At 47.9% G+C, this 20,438-nt stretch overlaps 2 protein-coding genes across 5 annotated transcripts in view; both read right to left on the bottom strand.

The window, feature by feature from the left end:
• Nucleotides 1-1,188: 1,188 nt before the first annotated feature.
• On the bottom strand, nt 1,189-8,949 carry mybphb (myosin binding protein Hb). 2 transcript variants are annotated; one of them, XM_037448496.2, is made up of 13 exons: nt 8,674-8,949; nt 7,172-7,231; nt 6,920-7,054; nt 6,231-6,398; nt 4,398-4,486; nt 4,123-4,315; nt 3,349-3,488; nt 3,111-3,270; nt 2,819-2,955; nt 2,252-2,438; nt 2,096-2,149; nt 1,537-1,568; nt 1,189-1,447 (listed from the first exon to the last, which is right to left on the bottom strand). In XM_037448496.2, exons 1-11 carry the CDS (start codon nt 8,897-8,899, stop codon nt 2,118-2,120), a joined length of 1,527 nt encoding a protein of 508 aa, XP_037304393.2. In that variant the 5' UTR covers nt 8,900-8,949; the 3' UTR covers nt 1,189-1,447; nt 1,537-1,568; nt 2,096-2,117. The 2 variants fall into 2 exon arrangements, with proteins under 2 accessions (XP_037304393.2, XP_062420093.1); XM_062564109.1 differs by having other exon boundaries at nt 1,189-1,438; nt 1,538-1,568.
• Nucleotides 8,950-9,249: 300 nt separating this feature from the next.
• The window catches only part of nav1b (neuron navigator 1b), a 49,982-nt gene continuing 38,793 nt past the window's right edge, over nt 9,250-20,438 (bottom strand). For all 3 annotated transcript variants that reach the window (XM_062564081.1, XM_062564082.1, XM_062564083.1), the window contains 16 exons: nt 19,512-19,595; nt 19,052-19,163; nt 18,838-18,959; nt 18,104-18,276; nt 17,575-17,731; nt 17,141-17,333; nt 16,519-16,619; nt 16,336-16,431; nt 15,919-16,087; nt 14,191-14,426; nt 13,927-14,081; nt 13,765-13,836; nt 12,992-13,188; nt 12,741-12,859; nt 12,447-12,644; nt 9,250-12,365 (listed from right to left, as the gene is read on the bottom strand). In XM_062564081.1, the coding sequence (XP_062420065.1) occupies nt 12,282-12,365; nt 12,447-12,644; nt 12,741-12,859; nt 12,992-13,188; nt 13,765-13,836; nt 13,927-14,081; nt 14,191-14,426; nt 15,919-16,087; nt 16,336-16,431; nt 16,519-16,619; nt 17,141-17,333; nt 17,575-17,731; nt 18,104-18,276; nt 18,838-18,959; nt 19,052-19,163; nt 19,512-19,595 (2,268 nt within the window). In that variant the 3' untranslated portion in view covers nt 9,250-12,281. The remainder of the gene's footprint in view (nt 12,366-12,446; nt 12,645-12,740; nt 12,860-12,991; nt 13,189-13,764; nt 13,837-13,926; nt 14,082-14,190; nt 14,427-15,918; nt 16,088-16,335; nt 16,432-16,518; nt 16,620-17,140; nt 17,334-17,574; nt 17,732-18,103; nt 18,277-18,837; nt 18,960-19,051; nt 19,164-19,511; nt 19,596-20,438) is intronic.

Genomic DNA, 20,438 nt, shown 5'->3' with positions numbered 1-20,438 from the left:
GGAGACTGAGGACGGTGCACGATCCAAATTAGACAAAGTCTCTCGCTCCCTGACCCTATTGCAGCATGTCAGCGTCCAGGGAGCCAGCAGAAGTAGGCCTGAGCCTGAGCCTGAGCCCGGCACACTGGTTCCAGCTGTGCAGGTCAACGCCACAACGGCACAGCGCTGCAAAGCAGTGGGTCGCTTAGCAGAGTTCATATGCCTCCTAGTTCTTTGGATTTGTAGGTAAACAATTTAAAATGTTCTTAAATTTAATCTCAAAAGGCGGGTGGCATTGCTCGGTTGTGACACAAGAGGCCGCCACACTCAAAGATTCCGTTGGTTTTACTGACTTTACAGCTGGCCATTCATTAAGCAGAACATCTCCTCACCGCCTGGTCACAATCGGTAACAATCCGCCGCTCACAATGAAGAACCTCGCCCTTCAAATACTAACATAAAAGCACATTTAACTGGTCGAGTCATCTGCTTCCCAAAATAGCCGGAGCAAGATGGAGGGCGGAGGCTAATTTGGTCCGGCCTCTGTGTGAAGCCATGTGTCTGTGTAACCTGGATATCTGTGGCATCCGGCACTACATCACTATGCCGGTAATCCAGGGTCCAAATAGCAACACGATCGCTATTAAGCTCTGGTATTATTATTCTGGAAGTCCTGGCATACTGGCTGCATGCACTCTGGGGATGAATAGTAAATAGTTTTATGCATCTAAACTTGACAAATGAATGGAGTCGCTCTCTACAGATTCTCACTGGTTTGAAAAGGCTTCATCCATTCAGCAGCAGAACTGATTTAATCAATTCAGAGATGGATTGTATCGTTGTCTACTGCTTAATTTTATTGATTTATTATTATGTTTTTATTATGTTGAAAATGTTTTTTTTTATTTGGAACTAATGATAATGAATTCCATTTATTTTTGTTCCAATATCTCCTTGTTTTCCCACTAAATAATCATATAATGACATAGTTCTTCCCAGAAAACTTGTTGGAGATTATCATGTAATTTAATTACAAACAGGATAATCCACGTCTATGAAATTAAACTTATGTACATACAACATTAACTCATTTTATTACCGTCTCATCCAAACTGCACACATTGAGTTATCTGGAATAATGTCTCTAGATAAGTACAAAGCTTGAAGACTGAAGATTGAAGAACACACTGTATTGAAAAAAAACCAAACCAGAAATAGAATTATTTATTGATATAAATAGATGTTTCATGGAGTTCCTCTAATAGGAACAGTGGCGTCTTTGTGTCTTAGTATCGTTGGGGAGAGATTGTGGACATGAATAATTGTCGAGAACGATGAAGGCAAGAAGCGACAACAATTGTTCATCATAACACCGGGCGACGCTGGGCGAGAGGTCACAGGCAGCAGCCCTTTGGTAAGTGAGGTCACCGGCCATATATACATGTTCTCCCAGGAATCCAGCAGCTTCCTGTAAAAGAGGAAGGAATAAATTAAAACGTCCGCTTTTCCTCGATGTGGTACCCGAACTTTTTTAGAGGCGCCAAAGGTGTCGCGTACCTTCTGTGGCAAAGGCCTCATTCCTTCTGCTCCTGAATTGGGAGAGAATCACAACCAGTACTGTACTTAATAATCGGTTAAAAGTGTCGCAGAACAACAAGAAAATTTATTTTTTTTGTATTAAAAATAAACTTCACTCAGCAATGAATTATCCGGTAAAGTAAAAAATACAACATTGCACAGATTAAAGCTGTAAGATGTAAACCGTGTCAGAGCTGAGAAGAAAATGCCGTGTCGCCGCGTCCTAAAGGCGGCTGCTGCTGAGGCGATGAAATATGATGAAGTTTGAACCGAATACACGGGGAGCAACTAGGCGTTTAATTTATGGGGGGGGCTGAACTCTTTCTGGGGCAGAGCAACCCCCCCGCCCCCCGTTCCAAGTTTAGTGCCCTCCATGTAAGGAAAGTAAGTCACAGAGAAGCCAGATGTCAACTCAGGACTCTTATAAACCGGTTCCATTATTCCACCGCATTCATTTCTCAAATAACATTCATGAAACATTATTGAAGAGAATTACACCGTTTTTAACGGCTTGGATTTGAGCTTTGATTCGTCTGACCTGTGAGAGGGTGAATGTTGACTTATTTCTTCTCTGCGTCTGGGCCCGTGGGCTCTGTTTGACACAGAGAGCGAGCCGTTAGCTTTCAGAAGGTGAAAACACAGACCACATATCGAAATGCCCAGAGCACACGTTCCAGTGGAGATCGGGACTCACGTTTGACCTCCAGCTTGCAGCTGACGGTTGCCTCTCCGAGGTCGTTCTTGGCCTTGCAGGAGTACACGCCTCCGTCATAGTTACCGGGCTTACGGATCTCCAGGGAGCAGATGCCCTGGACGCAGATCTGCCTGTACTTGGGGTCGTCTCCGATGATCATCTGGTTCTTCATCCATATCACCTTGGGCTGTGGGAAGGACAAAAAACCCCCCCAAAAACTGCTTTTATTTCACGACCATCATCTCGCAAACAAACGAGCCGCGGCGTTGTTTCTATTTATGTTCGCGCCACATGGGCCCAACAACTCGACGCCAAGTTTGAGAGTTTTTAATGGCACTGACACGGTGAGGACAGGGAATGTGACCCCGTGACCTTACTGCCCCTCCTCCTCCTCGGCTTCAGATGATTGAGACCTTCCACGCGGTGGGATTTTGAGCCCAGAGAGGAGGCTCATAAGGCCAGGTAGAACATGGACATATCCACACCGGGGTGGAGGTAGACTCCTGCTACGTCCACTGGAGCAGCATGACGGCATCAAAGTGAACAACAAAGTGGGGGCTACTGTACCCTTGGGCTTCCCCTGACGGAGCACAGCAGCTTGGTGCTGTAGCCCACGGTGGTGGCTCTGTCGTTCAGAGAGGTGGTGAACTTGGGCGCCTCGGTGGAATCGCGCTCCTTGTACTCGGGGGGCTTGTAGTCGATGCCTGGAGGGTGGGAGAGAAAGGTTGTTCACCATCGGGCTCCGAGCCGCTCGTCTCAGGCACAAACACAAACAACGAGTTCCTGAAGAGTGAACTTCTGGGTGAAAGACCTACTGGCAGACAGCAGCCGTGCTATTGGACGGTTCTCACTGAGTTACCTATCTTCAGGATTTGGGCCTCCTCCTTTGCAACAGTGGCCTCCTCGCTCATGCCACACTTGTTTTCAGAAAACACCCTGAACTTGTAGGTGTTGCCCATGATGAGGTCGGAGATGGTGGCGTTCATTCTGTGGTAATGATCCAACACGGTGAACCAGTCCTGTGGGGCGCGCACACACCTCCGTTAGCAACGACCACGCGCCGCATGTTGCGACTCTGTTTGACCAGAAAAACTCACTCCGGTTTTTTTGTCGGCCTTCTGGATGGTGTAACCGGTGATGTCCGTGTTGCCGTTGTCTTTGGGCGGGGTCCACTCCAGAGCCGCGTTGAAGCCCCACGTGTCAACAATCTTCAGGCTGGCGGGAGGCCCTGGCAGCTCTGGGATCAGCACAACAACAACAACAACAACAACAGTTTTTAAATGACATCTGACATTTGAATCAGACGCACCGTGAGGGAGGAACTGCTGCAACTGAATCCCGACCCCTGACCTCTGTCCATGGCATGCTTTTGGAGGACTATCTCACTGATTTGTGTGTTTCTTTTGTTTTTAAATCCCACGAACCTTTGCACATCCTCTAGAAGCGGCAGATGGGCATCAGACCACTTAGAAAAACAGGCTAACAAAATGAATGACATTCCAAAGCTAGTTGTTTTATATCCAAGCAACTAAAAATGCATCAATTCATTGAGTGCCACACTCAGGACGGTCGTCTTGTCATGGAGCCAGCTGACGTTTCCTGGGAGATGACCCTAACCCTAGTGACACAGAATTTGAATTTGTGCGATGGACGCTGGAGACAACGTGGTGCCACTAAAAGCTACAGAGCATGTGTTGAGGACATTTGACCCCATGATGGCAGGCAGAACACGTGTAATGTTTTTGTTTTTTTCTTCTCATTCAATTGAACTCTTTTAAAGTGGCTCTTTTTCTGTTCATTTGTATTGTGTGGCCATCAGCGCCGTTCTGGTGAAACCAGCCGTGCCAAACTTCGTCACATTCTTTACCCACCGACAATTTGCAGGATGAGCGACGCCTTGTCCTCGAAGTCCTCCACCTTCACGCACATCTCGTACACGCCGGAGTCGGCCCGCTCGGCCGTGCGGATGAACAGGATGCTGTCTCTGTCCGTGCTGCGGACGTTCACCCTCTTGTCCAGCGGCTCGCCGTTCTTCAGCCAGCTGACCGCGGGTTTGGGTTTGCCCTGCACACGCGGGGAAAAAAAACCAAGACAGTGAGCCGCGCCGTCGCTGACTCGGCGAGCGTTCGTCTGCAGTCTGCCGTACCGTGAAGGGGATGGTCAGGTTGATCTTCTCCCCGACGTTGGCGACGTATCTCTGCCTCAGGTACCGCGGCAGGCGGACCTTAGGACGATCTGGAGAGAAAGGAACACGTGGTTTGAGGACCAGTGACGTCACAGCCTTACCTGCAGCTTTTTTTGTTTTTGTGAAGCAATCGATGAACCTGCAGGGCCGAACTAAGCCCATGTGAGCCAGGGAGTCTCCCCCCAGTGCCACCATGGGGGGGGGGGTCCGTGCTTGGACTGCTTGTAAAAGTAAGTCCTTTATCCCGTCGCTTTATTTCCGTCCACTGAGTCCTTGTTTTACAATGGCATGTTGTGTTAAAGCAACCTCACAGATCCTGGGGCTTTGTGGATTTTACATTAAAGCGAAACCAAATGAGAAGCTGCACATTGTGTTTGAGCACAATACACTATAAAAAATACAAATATTATTTAATACGGTTATAATGCCTTAAGAAGTTAAGGCATTCAATCAAACTCAAAAATATAATGTTTTGCCTTATTTTAAACAATTATTCATTATTTTTGTGTAAGATTCACACAATTTCCCTTTGTGGGTTAAATTAAGATGCAATAACACATTGGAGAAGTAGATGTATCTGCATGCAGGGATTCCACATCACTTTTCATTTAAAGAAGTATGATAATATCACAAGCTATAAGTACCCTGGTGGCTCATTAAAGTTTCCCTCTATGACACGGAGACTCAGCCACTGTGACGTTAGAAACGATACTTGAGCCTCTCGCCGAAGGTGATTGGCAAAAAAGATTCGGTTAGAAGGACCACCTGCTGAGTCCGGAGCAGCAACATTTGTCAGGACTCTAAAAAAAGACAGCGTACTGTAGAATATCACCTCCCCCCCTGAGCTTCAGTTACCCCCCCCCCCCCCACTGTCGTCAGAACGCATCCAAATCAAAGATGAGTGGGGAGGAAACGTTAAAAAAAAAACATGAATCATCTGGTGTGAGAAAACCAAAAAAAGGAAAAGTGACACAGCGCCTGGCGTCTTATCGCTCAATCGACACTGTGCCTGTAAAGTCTGATTCAAAATGAACGCTGACTCCTTGGAGGTGTCATGAGATCTGGGTGCCACCTGAGAAGTAAGCTCCATATCGCCCCCCCCCCCCCCCCCCCCGGCAACCCGCTGGAATGTTTTTTTGGAAACCATTCATGAGTGGTTTCTATATGCGGCGGAGCGCCTGCTATGGCGAACACGGCCGTTAAACACGGACCAATTGAAACCCCGCCGGACCGGCCCGGGGGTCGGGTGGCCGTCCCTCCCTCTTTGCCCCCCCCCGCTTTGCATAACGATGATTTGTGAGTGATTTTTAAAAGCCTTCAGGGGGCCAATCATCATTTGGGCACACAAGCACTCTACATTTACCGCGTACAGTTAACGCCGAAAAACCCATCGACTTAACTTAAGTGTGCAGTTCTCACGCTGCGGGGGGGGGGGCAGGTATGCGTGCACTTTACAGCTCCTCTCTCCCGTAATAAATGGCTCTATAACACTTAAGCCTGAGACCTGATTTAAATAGCTTCTCCCGTGTGAATTTAACTTAACACATGGATTAAGCTCGAGCCCGTTTTAACATGTTGTGGCTTCTCTCGTGTTGGTCTGTGCACCATCACCATCATCTTCTGGACGCATCCGTTAGCTTCTGCGACACTTCTGATCTGCAATCTGTTTTTTTTTTGTGTGTGACAAAGTGTGACACCAACCATCTGGTAACTTAAGTCGTCCCTGTGCTGAAAATACTCAGTTGAGTGAGTGGGCGGTGACGTTTGAGATGGGGGGTGGGGGGGTCTTCTTACCAGCGACCTCCTTCACCAGGACGGCCTCCGGCAGGGCGGCGGGGGGGCTGCGGCCGCCGGCGTTCACGGCCACCACGCGGATCTTCAGACGCTCGCCGGTGGTCAGGTTCTTGATGATGTAGCGGCAGGATTTCTGCAGCTCCTCGTTCACGGCCTTCCAGTCCTCGGCTGAGTGGGATCACGCAAAGATAAATGACAAATGAGGGCCCCGTTGCTCGTCTTGATGTTACACAGAAGGATGAGGACCGTGACAGCGGCTTGTCGTGAGGCCTCGTGCAGGAAATGGTGATCGTGTTTGTCACACAGGAGCATTGTTACACAATTCGATTTAGGATGGATGATCTGCGGGTAAACAGCTAGCACCAAGCCTTCATTGAACTACTTGCTGATATAAGGCTTAGGGCAGTGAGTCTAAAAGCAGAAACTCACAGCAGCTCCTGAAATGCCTCCTTCCTTGTAGGGAGAAGTCAGGAAGCACGTGACATAACGGACTGACACTCGGGGGAACAGCTGCGAGCCAAATGGCTGACCCGCATTACTGGAAAACAGCAATTCCACATGCTCCTAGGCGTGTTTAAAAAGCTGCATGATGTACTTAACAGCGTAGAGATCATGGATGTAAATAGAGGTGTTGGGATGAAACACAGAATCGGGCTAATGCGACTCGGTTCTCAGGGGCACGGACTTACTTCCATCCTTGCACACTTCAATGGTGTATCCGTCGAGACCGGACAGTCCCACGACCTCCGGCTGGCTCCAAATGATAGAAACCGAAGTGTCATTCTTATCCTGGACCAACAGATCCAGCGGGACACTTGTGGGCTCTGCGGACGAGACAAAAAAACCCCGCTTCAGTCAGAAAACAGTTTGAGGAGCAACATTAAAAGGAAAAGAAGACACAGTGATGCAAGCAGTCATGGAGGTTGTGAATAGACCTTTACCTTTGGGTGGAGGCGGAGGAGGTGCAGGCTCTTCTGGTGCAGGCACTTCAGCAGCTTCAGCTGACGTTAGATGGGCATTTACAAGATTATTAGCAGCGTATGATGAGCGGAGCGAAGCCAAAGCATGTAACAAAAGGCACCTCTCGGCTCAACGAGTGACCTTAAATCATCTGAGATATCAGAATAAGAGAGAGCAGTGGACCGGGAACATGTTCTGTTTTACCATTAGCCGGTGCTTCCGAGTCAGCAGCGGGAGCGCCGTCCTCAGCTGTTATTGAACGTTAGATGTTATTTATTAGTGCATGAAGCAGGTTCTGACAGACGATGACACGAGTTTCCGTGTGTGTTGAGTCAGTCAGTGTCGTTAGCGACAACGTGAGAGGGTCAACTTTAAGAAGGTTTCTGATGTTTCTGACGTGTCATTTGGAGGCAGGTGGAGCCTCCTCGGCAGCGGCAGCTGGTAGTAGAAGTTAGAGGATGTCACCGTTAGTGAAGTTAGCTTTACTGCAGGAGGAGGACGGTTTGATGTGAAGTTAAACTGAAATACAAGTTGGCCAAGCGCTAACAAACCGCAGCACTTAAATTCTACTTTTAATGGCTCTTATCTATATGCACTTATTGTAGCCTCAGGTTAATGACATGTAATGTAATGTAATGTAATGTAAAGAAGCCATCGGCATTAGATAAAAGCGTTACAAGAAGCATGAGGCAAACTGTCCCAGAAGATGCATGGAGGACGTGAGCCGATGCTCCGGTGGTCCGTTTTAACATCTCGGCAGCTGCTGCCGTTTAATCTGCAGCGGCTGATGTTGCAGGTTAGAAGATATTAGCATTTGCTATTAGTGAATCAATCGCTGAGTGTAGGCGGTTCCAGATGCATTATGTATGTTAATACTCTGCCAAATATTCCATCAGCAGGGCCCTCAGCAGGAGGCTCTTTTGTAGCTGATATTAGAGGTTAGAAGGTTGACACAACTTTTTCATAAGAGGTTAAATCTATTTAAATAAGCAAAGGAATGGGCACTGAGCAATAACTGAGGCTCCTCTCGGGGCATCATAGCAGCTCCAGGAGTGGGATATAAAATGTGAGAAGGAGTAAATACACATGTTATTACGCGTTATTTATCGCACATGAACCAGTGCAAACACGTGGATGTGGAGCTTGGTTAATGTTATGCGTCACGGTGGAGTTTAACCAACAGCGCACATCAGACACTTTTGCACAAGAAGGGTTTGAAGAGTATGGTTTCCAAGAGAGAGAGAGAGAGAGAGAGAGAGAGAGAGTCCAAGCACGCGCTTTCATGCGGCCACAGTGCATGCTCCATGTGGTCTCCCTGTGGCTACCCTTCCTCACCAAACGGCACCTCGCGCACGGCGCGCGCGTGCGTAGAGGTTACCAACTGTGGTTTTGATTAAAAGATTCAAAACCTAATCCAGGTGTGCTCCGCTGGAGGAGAATAAAAGTGCAGGTGGGCTTAATAACCGGCGACTCGCGGCATTACCATCTCCGGGTGGTTTGGCCTCCTCGGCTGGCGGCGCAGCGGGGGCCTCTCCCTCCGCGGGGGCCACCTCGGCAGGTGCCGCCTCGGCCGGAGCGGGGGCCGCCTCGGCAGGTGGCGCCTCGGCCGGAGCGGGGGCCGCGGGGGCCGGCTCCGGAGCCGCCGCCTCCTCCTTCTTGGCGGGTTCTTTCTTTGCCGCCTTCTTGATCGGGGCAGGCTTGGACGGCATGTCGGCAGTTGCGGCTAATTCCCAAGTCACGAAGTCCCTTAAAAACTGGATCCAAAGCCATCGCTGCGGCGGAGGGGGCCGCTTTATATAGGTCCGGGATGCCGGAGGCGCCGCCCCCCCCCTCAATGGATTCCATGTAACAGACACCGAGCACCAGGTCTGACTCAGACCCCCCCCCCATGTCTGTTTGCCTCACTCATCAGCGTCATTAACTACTCCAGAACTAGGGCCTAATTCAATTATATATATAGATCTACACACATTTAAGTTGTGCTGCTCGGACGCACATGATTTATAGAGCTATCATAAATATTTGAAAATAATATAATAACATCAACAACACAACAGAATAAATATAACATGTATTTTATTGATTCCAACAACCAGTGACAGGTGGATGAAAGCCTTCAGAAACAAACTTTATCCATAAACTGGACCCAACTCTGAAGAAATGTCCTTTTTCTGTCAAGGATGATTTCTTTGTCTCCCGTCCTCAATGATTGTTGCCGCATTCAGAATGCTGACCTATTTACACTCTTTACAATGATGGCCTGTACAAAATAGAGAAATTAAGTTTTACAAAGGGTTCTTTAGAAAAGAGAGAAAAGAAATATCAAATATTTTGAGTATTCAAAAGGAAAACATTCTCTGGAATGATTTCCTAAACGATAAACTGTTGTTAACCTTTTTTTTTTAAGTCTGATCACACAGCAATTTGACATGCATTCACAACACTTAGAAACCCTTAACATTTGTACGTCAGTGACATTATATACCGCATAACATTTTTTTTTAATCTCAGTATTGTCCACAACAAGGTTTTCAAAAATATGACTATTCAGCAACCTGTATTGGCCTCAAGAGATGGGATTCATGTCTTCATCTGCTCCGATTGGACACGGAGTTCCACGATGACGTGCTGATTCCTGCCGACTCGTTTTTCTCGTTTGTTCATTTAAGTGACGTTTTTTTTTGCCATTTGGGGAAGGACAAAAACTCATGCTTCCAAACTGCTTCATTTGTCCTTTGGCCACATGGATAAACCCTGTTCAGAACCCAACGGCACACTGACCCCCTTCTCTTTAAGGCTCAGAACCGCCCGCGGGAAAAAAAAAACAAGCTCACACTTCTGTCCCGTCGTGCAATTTGGTCCAAATGGACGAGTCGAGGACAGACCGGCTTGAAAGCAGTCAGGCGTTTTGCTGAGTACCAACACCAGTAGAAGTTGCTGCATAGTCCCCATTCACTAAGTAAGTCAACACAAATCACAGCTACTACGGAGCCACGGGCACAACAACCAGTGGACGAGATGAGGAGCCGATGGCTTCAGTTGACCTGCAGAGACAGACCAGGTGCTGGTAGTCCAACACCTGAAATATTTACAATAACTGACATTACTCTCCGGTGGCGTGTGACCGGCGTGACAGTCGCAGGCCATTTGGGATCTTTTTGCTCTTCGATGTCGTGAAATCGGGCTTCTTTTTTTCCCTTTTTCCAGAACAGAGCTGCAGATTATCAGTGTCACGCAAACAGCACAGCAACAGAGCAACAGAGCTCGGATGCCATGTCAATCATTCATCGTTAGACTTTCTCATCAGGCTGGTCTGACATTCATTGCATGATGTACGACGTACATGTGACGTGTTGTCAGAGTTCCTCAACACACACGTGACACAGTTTGGGAAAGACAGGTGCATCGTTTTGTGGACCAAATGCCACTTACTGCATTCGGGCGTCTTTTATAAAAAGTGTTTACATCTTTTGCTTTTTAATCATTCCTCAGAAAACGTCGTCACGTTCTTGTACCCAAAGTGTCGAGTCTTTAACGTGCCCACACACTGCCTCTTGCCTAACGGGTCCAGCTTAGCATCCGGATCTAGTTCACTTTACTTTAGCTTCAGATGGTTCTACTGTATGACACAAAACTACAGCCTGAACGTCCATGTGATCTTTATTCAGCACTGGAGCACCAAAAGTACCTAAAGGATGATAGTGAGGATGAGAATGAGAGCTCTCCGTTGCAGTCTGTTCCTGAAGTGTTGTAAATAACAATGGACGGACGTACGCACAGCAGAAAGCTTTAAAGTAAGACTTAAAAGTGTTTCGCAGTGGAGCTTTGTGATCGAGGCTTCCTTTAAATGAGTAATACTGTTAAAAGTGTTTTCTATACATTCATTGTTTAACTCAAACTTCTAACATGATATGTCAATATGCTTGATTAAAGTACAGTATTTGGTTTATTATATTAGATATTTGCACCAACTAATATAGCTAAAATAACTGATGTAGCCTGTTTGCATTTACATAATATGTACAGTAGCTGTTATGAATCCGGGGGAAAGATCAAAGTCACACTTTCCTACATAAATATTGTAGAAAAGAAAATCTGAATAGGATTCAAACCGCATTTGCTCGATCTGTTTAATCAGATGGTGTTGGTTATTTTTTTTATTATCCCTGTGTAATACGTTTCTAATACCTGATAAATATATATACGGCAGCATTGGTGACACCTAAAGTACTTCTGGAGCTGTACAGCAACAAAGTGTTGAACTCACGCCACTAATGAAGAGCTTTTGTTTCATGCAAAAGAGTATGACAGCAAGTTAAACCTTTTTTTTTTAAACTTATTAACCATTATTAATTATAATGACGATGTGAAAACATATACTGATATTCATATCTTTATTTTTTTTTGATATTGTAAAAACTAAAAAAAAATCAAATTATTTATTTGAATTCATGCAGAGAAATAAAAAAAAAAGAAGTGACTCCTGACAGTCCCAGCTGGGGGGGGATAGTGATGAGAGCACCAGTGTTCCCTGCTGAAGTTGAGGTGACATTTACGTCTTTGTTCTTAAGGCATTTCATATGTTTCTCCTGCTCAGGTTGCATAAGTAGAAGATGCCCTTGAAAGACGTATACAGTAGATATGTACCAAAGAACTTTGTAGCATCTGCACTGCTGTCATACTCTTTTCCAATCAAAGTTTAGAAACAGCTGATGTTGGTAAGCGCTCCGCATCCCATGATGCACCTGTGCTGTTGTAGAAATCACCTGAAGTCTGAAGTGCTGTGACGATTCTTTGAGACCTTTTAGCACCAATCTGTGATCGCCGACGTGGTGGAAAAACAATCTGAACTGTGAATGACTTCCAGTCAAATATAGACTACGGTAATAGATTAAAGTCTTTTGAAAATACAGATTTTTGGAAATACTGCGTGTATGTTGGTATGTATGATCTGTGTCTTCCTCCTAACTTACTACGTGAATGATGGCTGAAATCACCCAATATCCATTGTTCCTGAATGAGTACTGCACCATCACCATGGACACAAGACATGAAGGTGGAAGTGCTAAGTGTTAGGTGGGAGCTTTGTGCTCAAAGGCTGGGCAGGGCGGGGTCGTCTTTGTCCGGGGATTCGATGTAATTCGCAGCCTCTTGAAGTTTCAAAAGCATCGCCATCTATAACAAAGAAGAGCGGGTTGACACATGCGCGTTGGACCAACATCCGACCTCAGGAAAGACCCTGAAGGGCCTTCTCACCAGCGGATCGGATTCCATGGAGCTGGGCGGCGTCTCCTTGTGGGGCCTCTCGTCGCAGGGCTGCCCGGGGCTGCTGGAGCCGATGCTGGGGGGGGGCAAGTGGAACAGCTTGGCCTGGTCCTGCTGGGCGGAGGGCCAGGGCAGGGTGCCCCGCACCCACTCCACCGGGTCCTCCCACACCGCCTTCTGCCCGTGGACCTAGAAATGTCACAAGGTACCAGACGGGTCGGGTCAGAGCACAAGAATTCCCGGGAAAGGGGGAAACCTGCCCATAAGTCGGCTGCGTCCTGTCACCTTGATGCCGTCCTTGGCCCCCTCCTGCAGGTAAGGAATGATGGAGTGGTTCCAAAGGTCGATGAACCACGACCGGAACTCGTCCACCGTGACAGGGCAGGAGAGGAAGAAGCAGGGGCCTGAGCAGACACGAGAAGAACCCAGGACACACAATGTGATACTTAAAGTTCTCCATATCCCACATGAAATGGAACACAGCTTTTCTTCAGAGGTCACGACCCCGTCCTGAGTGTCCCCAGTGTGACTCCTACCGATGAGGAAGTCCGACGTGCTGTGCTTCTCCAGGAAGGCATGCAGATGATACCACAGCTTGGGCACCCAGTCCAGCACCCTGATGAGGTCCTCGTTGGTCAAGCTTCCCTCGTCCTCCGACTCCATCAGCTTCCTGTGCAGGTACCGCACCAGGAAGCCGTTGGCTGGCTCCACATTGTTGGAGAAGGTCACCATTCTAAAATGAGGAGAGGAGCAAGCAAGAAATCATATTCAATTACATCAGCTGGCTGTTTTCGAGAGCCCCGTCCCCCCTTTTCAACAGTGGAGCCTCGAGTTTACAGTTTGTTGGTTTCTCACGTGGCTCTATGCTCTTCCCTCATCACCAAAACAGCCCGTCACAGGTTGAAATGGCTAAATGTCAGTTTCATTGTCGAGTCCAACCATCTATTTGGGATCTTGCTTTTTAAGGGTAAAACAGGGTGTTCTTTTTACTATTTGCAGCGGTGGAGAAACAAGTTGTTGCAGAATCTGTCTCAGTTTTGAATTCAGACTTATGGAAGCTAGACTGATTAATGGATTCCTCACTGAGTCTCACACAAAGAGGTCCGTCTACCGTTACTGGTGTTCACCGTGCTGAGTGCAATGGAACCGTGTTAAATATCAGATCACCTATAAACACATTAACTCACAGTTTGCTACTGACCTACATTTTAAATACATTTAATTGTATTGAGCTGTTTACTCCACAGAGAGCTTCCAATCTAACTGCAATGCAACCAGGACACAACCCGACCTTTGACCTTTGACCCACCTGAAGCTGAGATGGAGGCCGTGGTTCGCGATCATCTTCACGGGCTGATTGCTTGTCCCAATAATGTAAGGACTGAGTGACGAGAACAATTCCATAGTTACGCTCAGGTTAAATGTCACATGGATTATTATTATTTGTTATGGATGATTCTCCGTCTGTTACCATTTGTGGTATTTGCAGGTGAGCGCGCCATTGACCAGCTCGCTGATGGAAGCCGGCCCATGGATATCATCCAGGATAACGACCAGCGGCGTCTCTGACGGGCCGCTTTCCCGATCGATTTGATTGGCCAGGTTGGAGAGATAAAGCTGCAGATCCTGTGGAGGTGAAAAAGGGGGAACAAGAGAGAGAGAGAAACGGTGAAAACGCTTTTCCACAACGCGCCGTCGAACAGAACCCACGCGAGTCGCCCTCTTTTCCCGTCACCTTGCACGACTGGCGGTGCATGTTGAAGGTGACCACGATGCCGTCGGTGACCTCGCGGGCGCTGCGGTCCACCAGGTACTCGGCCAGCCGGGAGGCGAGGTAGCTCTTGCCCGTCCCGCTGGGCCCGGACAGGATCAGACGCCGGTGTTTGAGCAGCAAACTGATGTAGTGTTGCATCATGGGTTTAGGAATGAGCGTCTCGAACACCAGGCTGTCCACACACTTCTCCTTCAGACCTGAACACAGTGCAGACAAGTGAGGATGGACTGTGGTGACTGGGGGATGAACCCGAGTGGCATTCTGGATGTTTAAAATGATCGTTAAAAGGTCGTGGCGTCCCGACCCACGGCCTCGTCGCACAGATTTGGCGCCACGGCTTTGGCTGCCCTCAGGTAATATCTGTCAGCACTGTTATCTGCGCTTAGATCCACCCGCCGGCTTATCGGTCTCCATGCTGGCAGACGCGTGGAGCCATTAGACGTGCTCTGAATTTCGTTTTTTTAACATGATAATATAGAAAATAAAAAAAGACTAAGAAATAAGAGGATTAGATGGGACAGATTCAAATGTCCTTGCATGTCCTTTAGAAGCAACATGGAGTTTGAGCATTATGCTCTCAAAATAACTTTGCATCAAGTGCAGTGAGTCCGTGCACCCCCCCCCCCCCCTCCCTCCTCCCCGCCCACCAGCATGAAGGAGTCCAACGCTCGCCTTAGCATCTAAGGGGCCCAAGTGTCTGAGGCGGCTTGACCAGCTGGGCTGAGATCAGGTTACCCGGAGTCCTGTCGGGGGCCGTTGCTCCACTTCGCTCCCTGCATTCCTGCCTGCAAAAGGTCCATCGACTGTTCTCTAACAGTCACAGACGAGCTGTGCATATATGCAGCTCCCACCTAAAACCGTATGAAATATAATACCTTGCTTGTGATGAGAATGTCAGGCCCGTAAGTGTTTTATCAAATAAAAGAAATCCGGCCATTTCCAAAGAAACAAAACATGACGCATGGCTGCACCAGCTGTTTTCCGGGCTCAGTTTATGTTTTGATCATTAATCAGAACGTCTCACAGTTAAATTAAACTTGATGCACGTTGGACGTAAAGAAGAGATATAACATAATATAATATAATATAATCAAGCGAGACCGAAACAGACAGCAATGGAAACAGAAAAGTCCCAATTTAGCTGAGGATTAAAAAACGAGCTGAGACTCAGACAGTTAAACTCCTCAGATATACACCTCACAGCAGCTAATCAGGGTGACAGGAGAATCCTGGCTGGGTAACACTCAACGTACCGTGGGTGTGCGAGGACACACGTTTCAGTGAAAAGATTTGCGGTTTACAAATTGAGAAGATTTGACATTTGAAGCTGCACTGACGAACTGCAGAAAAACACTTCATTAAGTAAATTTACTTGTTTATTTCATCGGCCCAAATTCTGCTCGACCGGAGGCATTTCGACCTTTTCATTTAAATGGCGCTATGAAGGCAGCAGCTAAAGTATTGGCACTCAGCAGAGAAATAAACGTCTGTCATCAAGTGTGACAGCCTCCCCGCTCTTAGAAAGGAGATTCCTGCCCTCTGGACTCCACCCGAGACGCCATTAGCGCAACGCTTCGAATGATACAGTATGTTTGTGTGTCTCGCTCTGTGTTGTTGTTGTTGTTGTTGTTTTACTGCGACTGAATCCGAACCCAAGCAGCTTTTCACACAGCACATTTCTCCACAGACCTTTGAGGGCCACCGTGATGCTACTGGGGCCTCGGGACATGCAGCGAGACGGCTGGGTCTCTGGAGACTCTCCTCCCAGCACTCTCTTGATGTGGCCCATGCTGTAACTGTAGATGGACTCTGTGGACAGGCCCAGACTGGATGTGGGGTCCACCTTGGCCACGTACACCTGGAATTGAAAGCAAAGGTGAGGTGGTCGTGTCCGATTGTTGCCTCTGAGGCGTTTGGGAGCGAACCAACTACCGACGCTGGCGGCGGGGGAGGGGGGGGGGGGGGTCTTAGTTTCCATCATTGGGCAGTTGAGGACGTCTTTAAAGCAACGGCGCGCTAAATTTACTTCAACAGCTGAGACGCGCAGGACGCAGACCGCACATGCAGTCCTTGGACATGTCCCGGCGTCAGAAGAAGGGGACTCACCTTGAAAGCTTGGCTGACTGCGGAGTCCAGCATGGGCCAGTCCATCCTGCCGTTCACCCGCACGGTGCCCACGAAGAAATCCTTCTGTTTGACCTCCTGTCCGCGGGACAAAAAGGGAGGATTGCATGTGACACAGATTCCAAAGCGCGTCCGGCCGGGGTGTTTAACGTCCAACGCGCTTACATCTTTGAAGACGTGTAAATCCGCGACACAAATCACCACCCGGACGCGGTGCTCATCCCTCTGCGAGGAAACACCGAGGGAGTCTGCGAAGAAGACGTCTGCTGAGGAGCACAAACCAAATAATGATATTACAAATGTAGAATATCACAAAGAATGCCAAACGAGGCCTGTTGCTTAGAGATTTGTAGTCATTTCATGTGCACATGAGTAAAGTGTGAAGGGTTGACAAAGCAAAATGGACACCTGACCTTAAACACAAGCACTGCATACATATATATGTATCACTAATATAATTGGAACGTTGGTTGCCATAATTCAACAGATTGTTTATAGTGTAATTACTTGTAGGTAGTGCATATGTACAGTAGATTTCTAAGTGTGTCTTTATTTAAATGTAAACTACATCTGAGTGACAGTACAACATATAAATGCATTAGAGACATTGGAGCATGAAGTATAATACAATTAGTGGGCCAGCACTCTGATATCTTGCTATTCTCGGTGGTTCCCGACCCTGCCAGACATTAATCAAGTCAATATATTGTGAATCCCCAGCGTGTCAGTCACATTCAATCCTAGTTGTTCAGACCGGTGACACCATTGTGACACATCGCCAGCGTACCGGAGCTGCTGCCCTCACTCGGCCCTCTGCTGTAGCTCTTGGGCATCGCCACCGACTGCCGAGGGGATGAGCTTCCCAGGGCGGTGAGGCCCGAGGACTGGGACGCGGAGCTGGAGGGTCCAGGGGACGGACACGGGGACAGGCCGCCTATCTTCAGGTGGTCGTTCTCAGCCTTCAGGTTCTCCACCGTCGACTGCCGACAGAAAAGTCACAGGCGTGAGGTCGCAGCCCGCCCCTTCCCTCCACTAGACAGCACGACGGATCTTTCGTGAAGCACTCTGAATACAGAATGGCGTATGTGGTAGAATGATGATATTAAAGTCAAAAACAATAAAAGCTGTACGTTTACTGTCCAACAGCGAAAAACTACTGCTTTCCCCTAAACATGTGCAGAGTGAAGGTAAAAAATGAAATAAGGAAGATCTCCCTGGTACCTGCATGTTGGTCATGGCGTCCTGCAGCTGCTCCAGCTGGTGGGCGGAGCTCAGAGCCTCCAGGCGCACGTCTGTCAGTTTGCGCTCCTTCTCCCACAGCTCCGAGCGCAGTTCTGTCACAACCTTGTCGTCTCCCGCCTCCTGTCCGTCACAGAGTCTGCAGGCCGTCCGTGCAAAAGAGTCAGAGACGTGGGGAAGTGGAGAGAAGAATCCTTCTCGACCGAGGACCCGTTTTCACGCGTGTTTGTGTCTCAGAGACTTGTGGCAACGACATTTTTTTAAAAATTAAAACAAATGAGGGAGACAGCTGCACAAGTCAGTGGTTAAAGCTTGACCACAGCCTCAGACTGTTGGTGTGGACATTTTCTTGCAGCATTCTCACTTGACGTTGAACCAATTTCCAGATGCAGACACAGCAACACGAGTGCATACGGCATTGAGCATTAATCATTTACCGCATATTGACCGTACACTTTGGGCAATGAAAGGCGCCATAACGCGACTCCAAAGGTTCAATGGATCAGTTTACCCTGACGACGAGGTGGAGGACTTCATCGACAGTGGGCGGTTGTTCCCTACGTGGTGGACTTTAGGGGAGGAAGGTGCAGAGGACTCTGGCGTGGAGATTTCCTCGATGTCGGCGTACGGGCCAGACTGCTTGGAGCCCTTCTTACTGAAGGCCTTGTTGAAGGAGCTGCGTAACTGTAAGAAAGACACATAAGAGATTTATGGTGGATCTAAATACTAAACTAGTGTTATTCCTCCTCACCAGTTACCCTGTAACAAAAAGTACACAAACCGCGATCTTGCCTTTTTACATACAAACGTTTAAATATGATCAAACTCAAGTGAATGTTGTGTGTTGAGTTTAAAAAGGTTTCCCCAGTATGACCGGGTTTATTTAACATCACTCACCTCAAAGACCTAAAATAAAAAGCAGGGCAGCATGAGGGAGAGACCAGAGTCATACTTAATAACACACTGGGACGAGAGAGACGCACATGCAGCAATAAAACCACAGACTATGTATATTTATATATAAATAAAATATATTAATTTTTAGCTTAATGGTTTACTAGCTCACAGCTAAGGAACGTGTTTTATTTATGGGTTTTTTAAGTCATATAATCCCCCACCATCCAATACCTCTGACAGGCATTTTAAAACCCTTTAATATCCCAAATAACCATTTGTTCACCTGATCAGTTACACATGTTGAACTATTCCTCTCAATATCCAACACCTTCCTCTACATGTTCTCACCCAGCTCTTCTTCTTCTTCTTCTTGGCCTCCTGCTCTTTGAGGCTCCCCACACTGGAGTGGCTGGTGTTGCTGGTGAGGCTGGAGATGCTTTCAGACGAGTTCTGTCGGTTGATCTGCGGCGCTGAACAGAGAGAGAGCCCATTGGTCGATGAGACGGACGCTTTTGAAATCCCTCCCCTCGTCTGCGTTTAGGTCTTTTTGAGTATTCTGTACCTGGAGGTTCCATCTCCGGGTCGGCGAGGGCCCCGTGGATGATTTCTTGGGCCTCTGTGTTTTTGACCCTCAGGACCTCGATGGTATCCTTCAGCTCGGTGAGCTCAGAGTCCTGAAGAAGGAACATCACATTTCCAATAAAGAGAAACGAGCAAACAAACAGAGCACAAAGAAACATTTTTAGTATCTCCATTTATTTTGATGTATGAATCTGCTTTGTGGCCAGGACCCCCTTGTAAATGTGAATGGATTAACCTGGCTATTAAATATTTAGCAATAGAAACTGTCACCTGGTGGCATCTTCTAATGAATCTCACATAAAGCAGTTGAATGATAATTGGACCAAAGGTTTACCGTCATGTATTTGGGTGTACGAACACCAGTGAGTTTTTTTACGTTTTCTTCATTAAATGTAAACTGTCACACGTCTCCGTTGCTTTGACAATTAGGGAACAAATACCTTCTGATCCGAGCAGACCGACAGGGTCTCCAGGCGCGCCGTCATCAGCGCCAAACTCTGTTCAAACGCTGCTACCAGGTTCGCCTTTAGAGGAAGGGGGAGGGAGACAAGGAGGGGGGGGGGGGCAAGAGGTGGGTGGGTATGAGTCACCGGCTGCATCGATTCAGTCACACGCTCACAGCACATCAAGCAAATGGATTTCTCTGCTGGGGGGGGGGGGGGGGGGGATGGAGGGGATGATGTCAGGGATGACGTGACGGCGGCGGGGGGCGGGACCAATGTCGCCGACCTCATGTAGCATGTTTGACCTTTAGGTCAAAGGCGTCTCGTACCGTTTTGTCCGCGTATGGCGAGAAATTAGCATCTATTTGTTTGCATGTTGGGTCACATAATCCCACGTTATGATCCTATTTAATAGCAAAGCGATTTGTTGGGTCATTTGTCAGCGAAATGACAGAAAATCTTGATGATATATTTATAAGCGAAAATTAGTTGGCGAAACGTCAACATGCGTCAAGGTGGCGAGGTCAATGACAGCGTCTCCCCGGCCTGACTCGGGTTCATGCAGGGGAGTCAGAGTCAGCGCCCTGGAAGCGACAGTCCAACAAACCTGGCCCAGCTGTTACACCCAGCATCCGAAGGTGCGGGTCAACGGGAGGCCGGCAGGGAGAAGTCCAGCAAGTCCAACAAGTCCAACAGGGCAAGAGAGAGGGACAGCGGCGTTAAACTTCTTCAACAGAAGAGACATTTTCAGAGAGAGGAAGACGGGCACACAGGCGGGCCGCAGACACTCACTCAGTACAACTCATTTTCTACGTGTTTGTCTATTAGATCTCAGTCTCAGGGGCGTTTTGGTGTTAAAAGTAAAACAGCCGCGTTCAAGCATCTGGAAGCTGCAGGGTGACACTGAGCGGAAGAGGTAACAGA

Source organism: Pungitius pungitius, chromosome 8, assembly GCF_949316345.1.
Source record: "Pungitius pungitius chromosome 8, fPunPun2.1, whole genome shotgun sequence".
Classification (NCBI taxonomy): domain Eukaryota; kingdom Metazoa; phylum Chordata; class Actinopteri; order Perciformes; family Gasterosteidae; genus Pungitius; species Pungitius pungitius.
Note: the sequence above shows the minus strand (reverse complement) of the source record. Positions and strands in the feature narration are given on the sequence as shown.

Coding starts and splice junctions, on each gene's coding strand:
- mybphb (XM_037448496.2), bottom strand. CDS start 8,899: ATGCCGTCCAAGCCTGCCCCGATCAAGAAGGCGGCAAAGAAAGAACCC. Junction 3,489..4,122: donor GCTCATCCTGCAAATTGTCG/GTGGGTAAAGAA, acceptor TGCTGATCCCAG/AGCTGCCAGGGCCTCCCGCC. Junction 2,439..2,818: donor CCGTCAGGGGAAGCCCAAGG/GTACAGTAGCCC, acceptor TCCTTCCCACAG/CCCAAGGTGATATGGATGAA.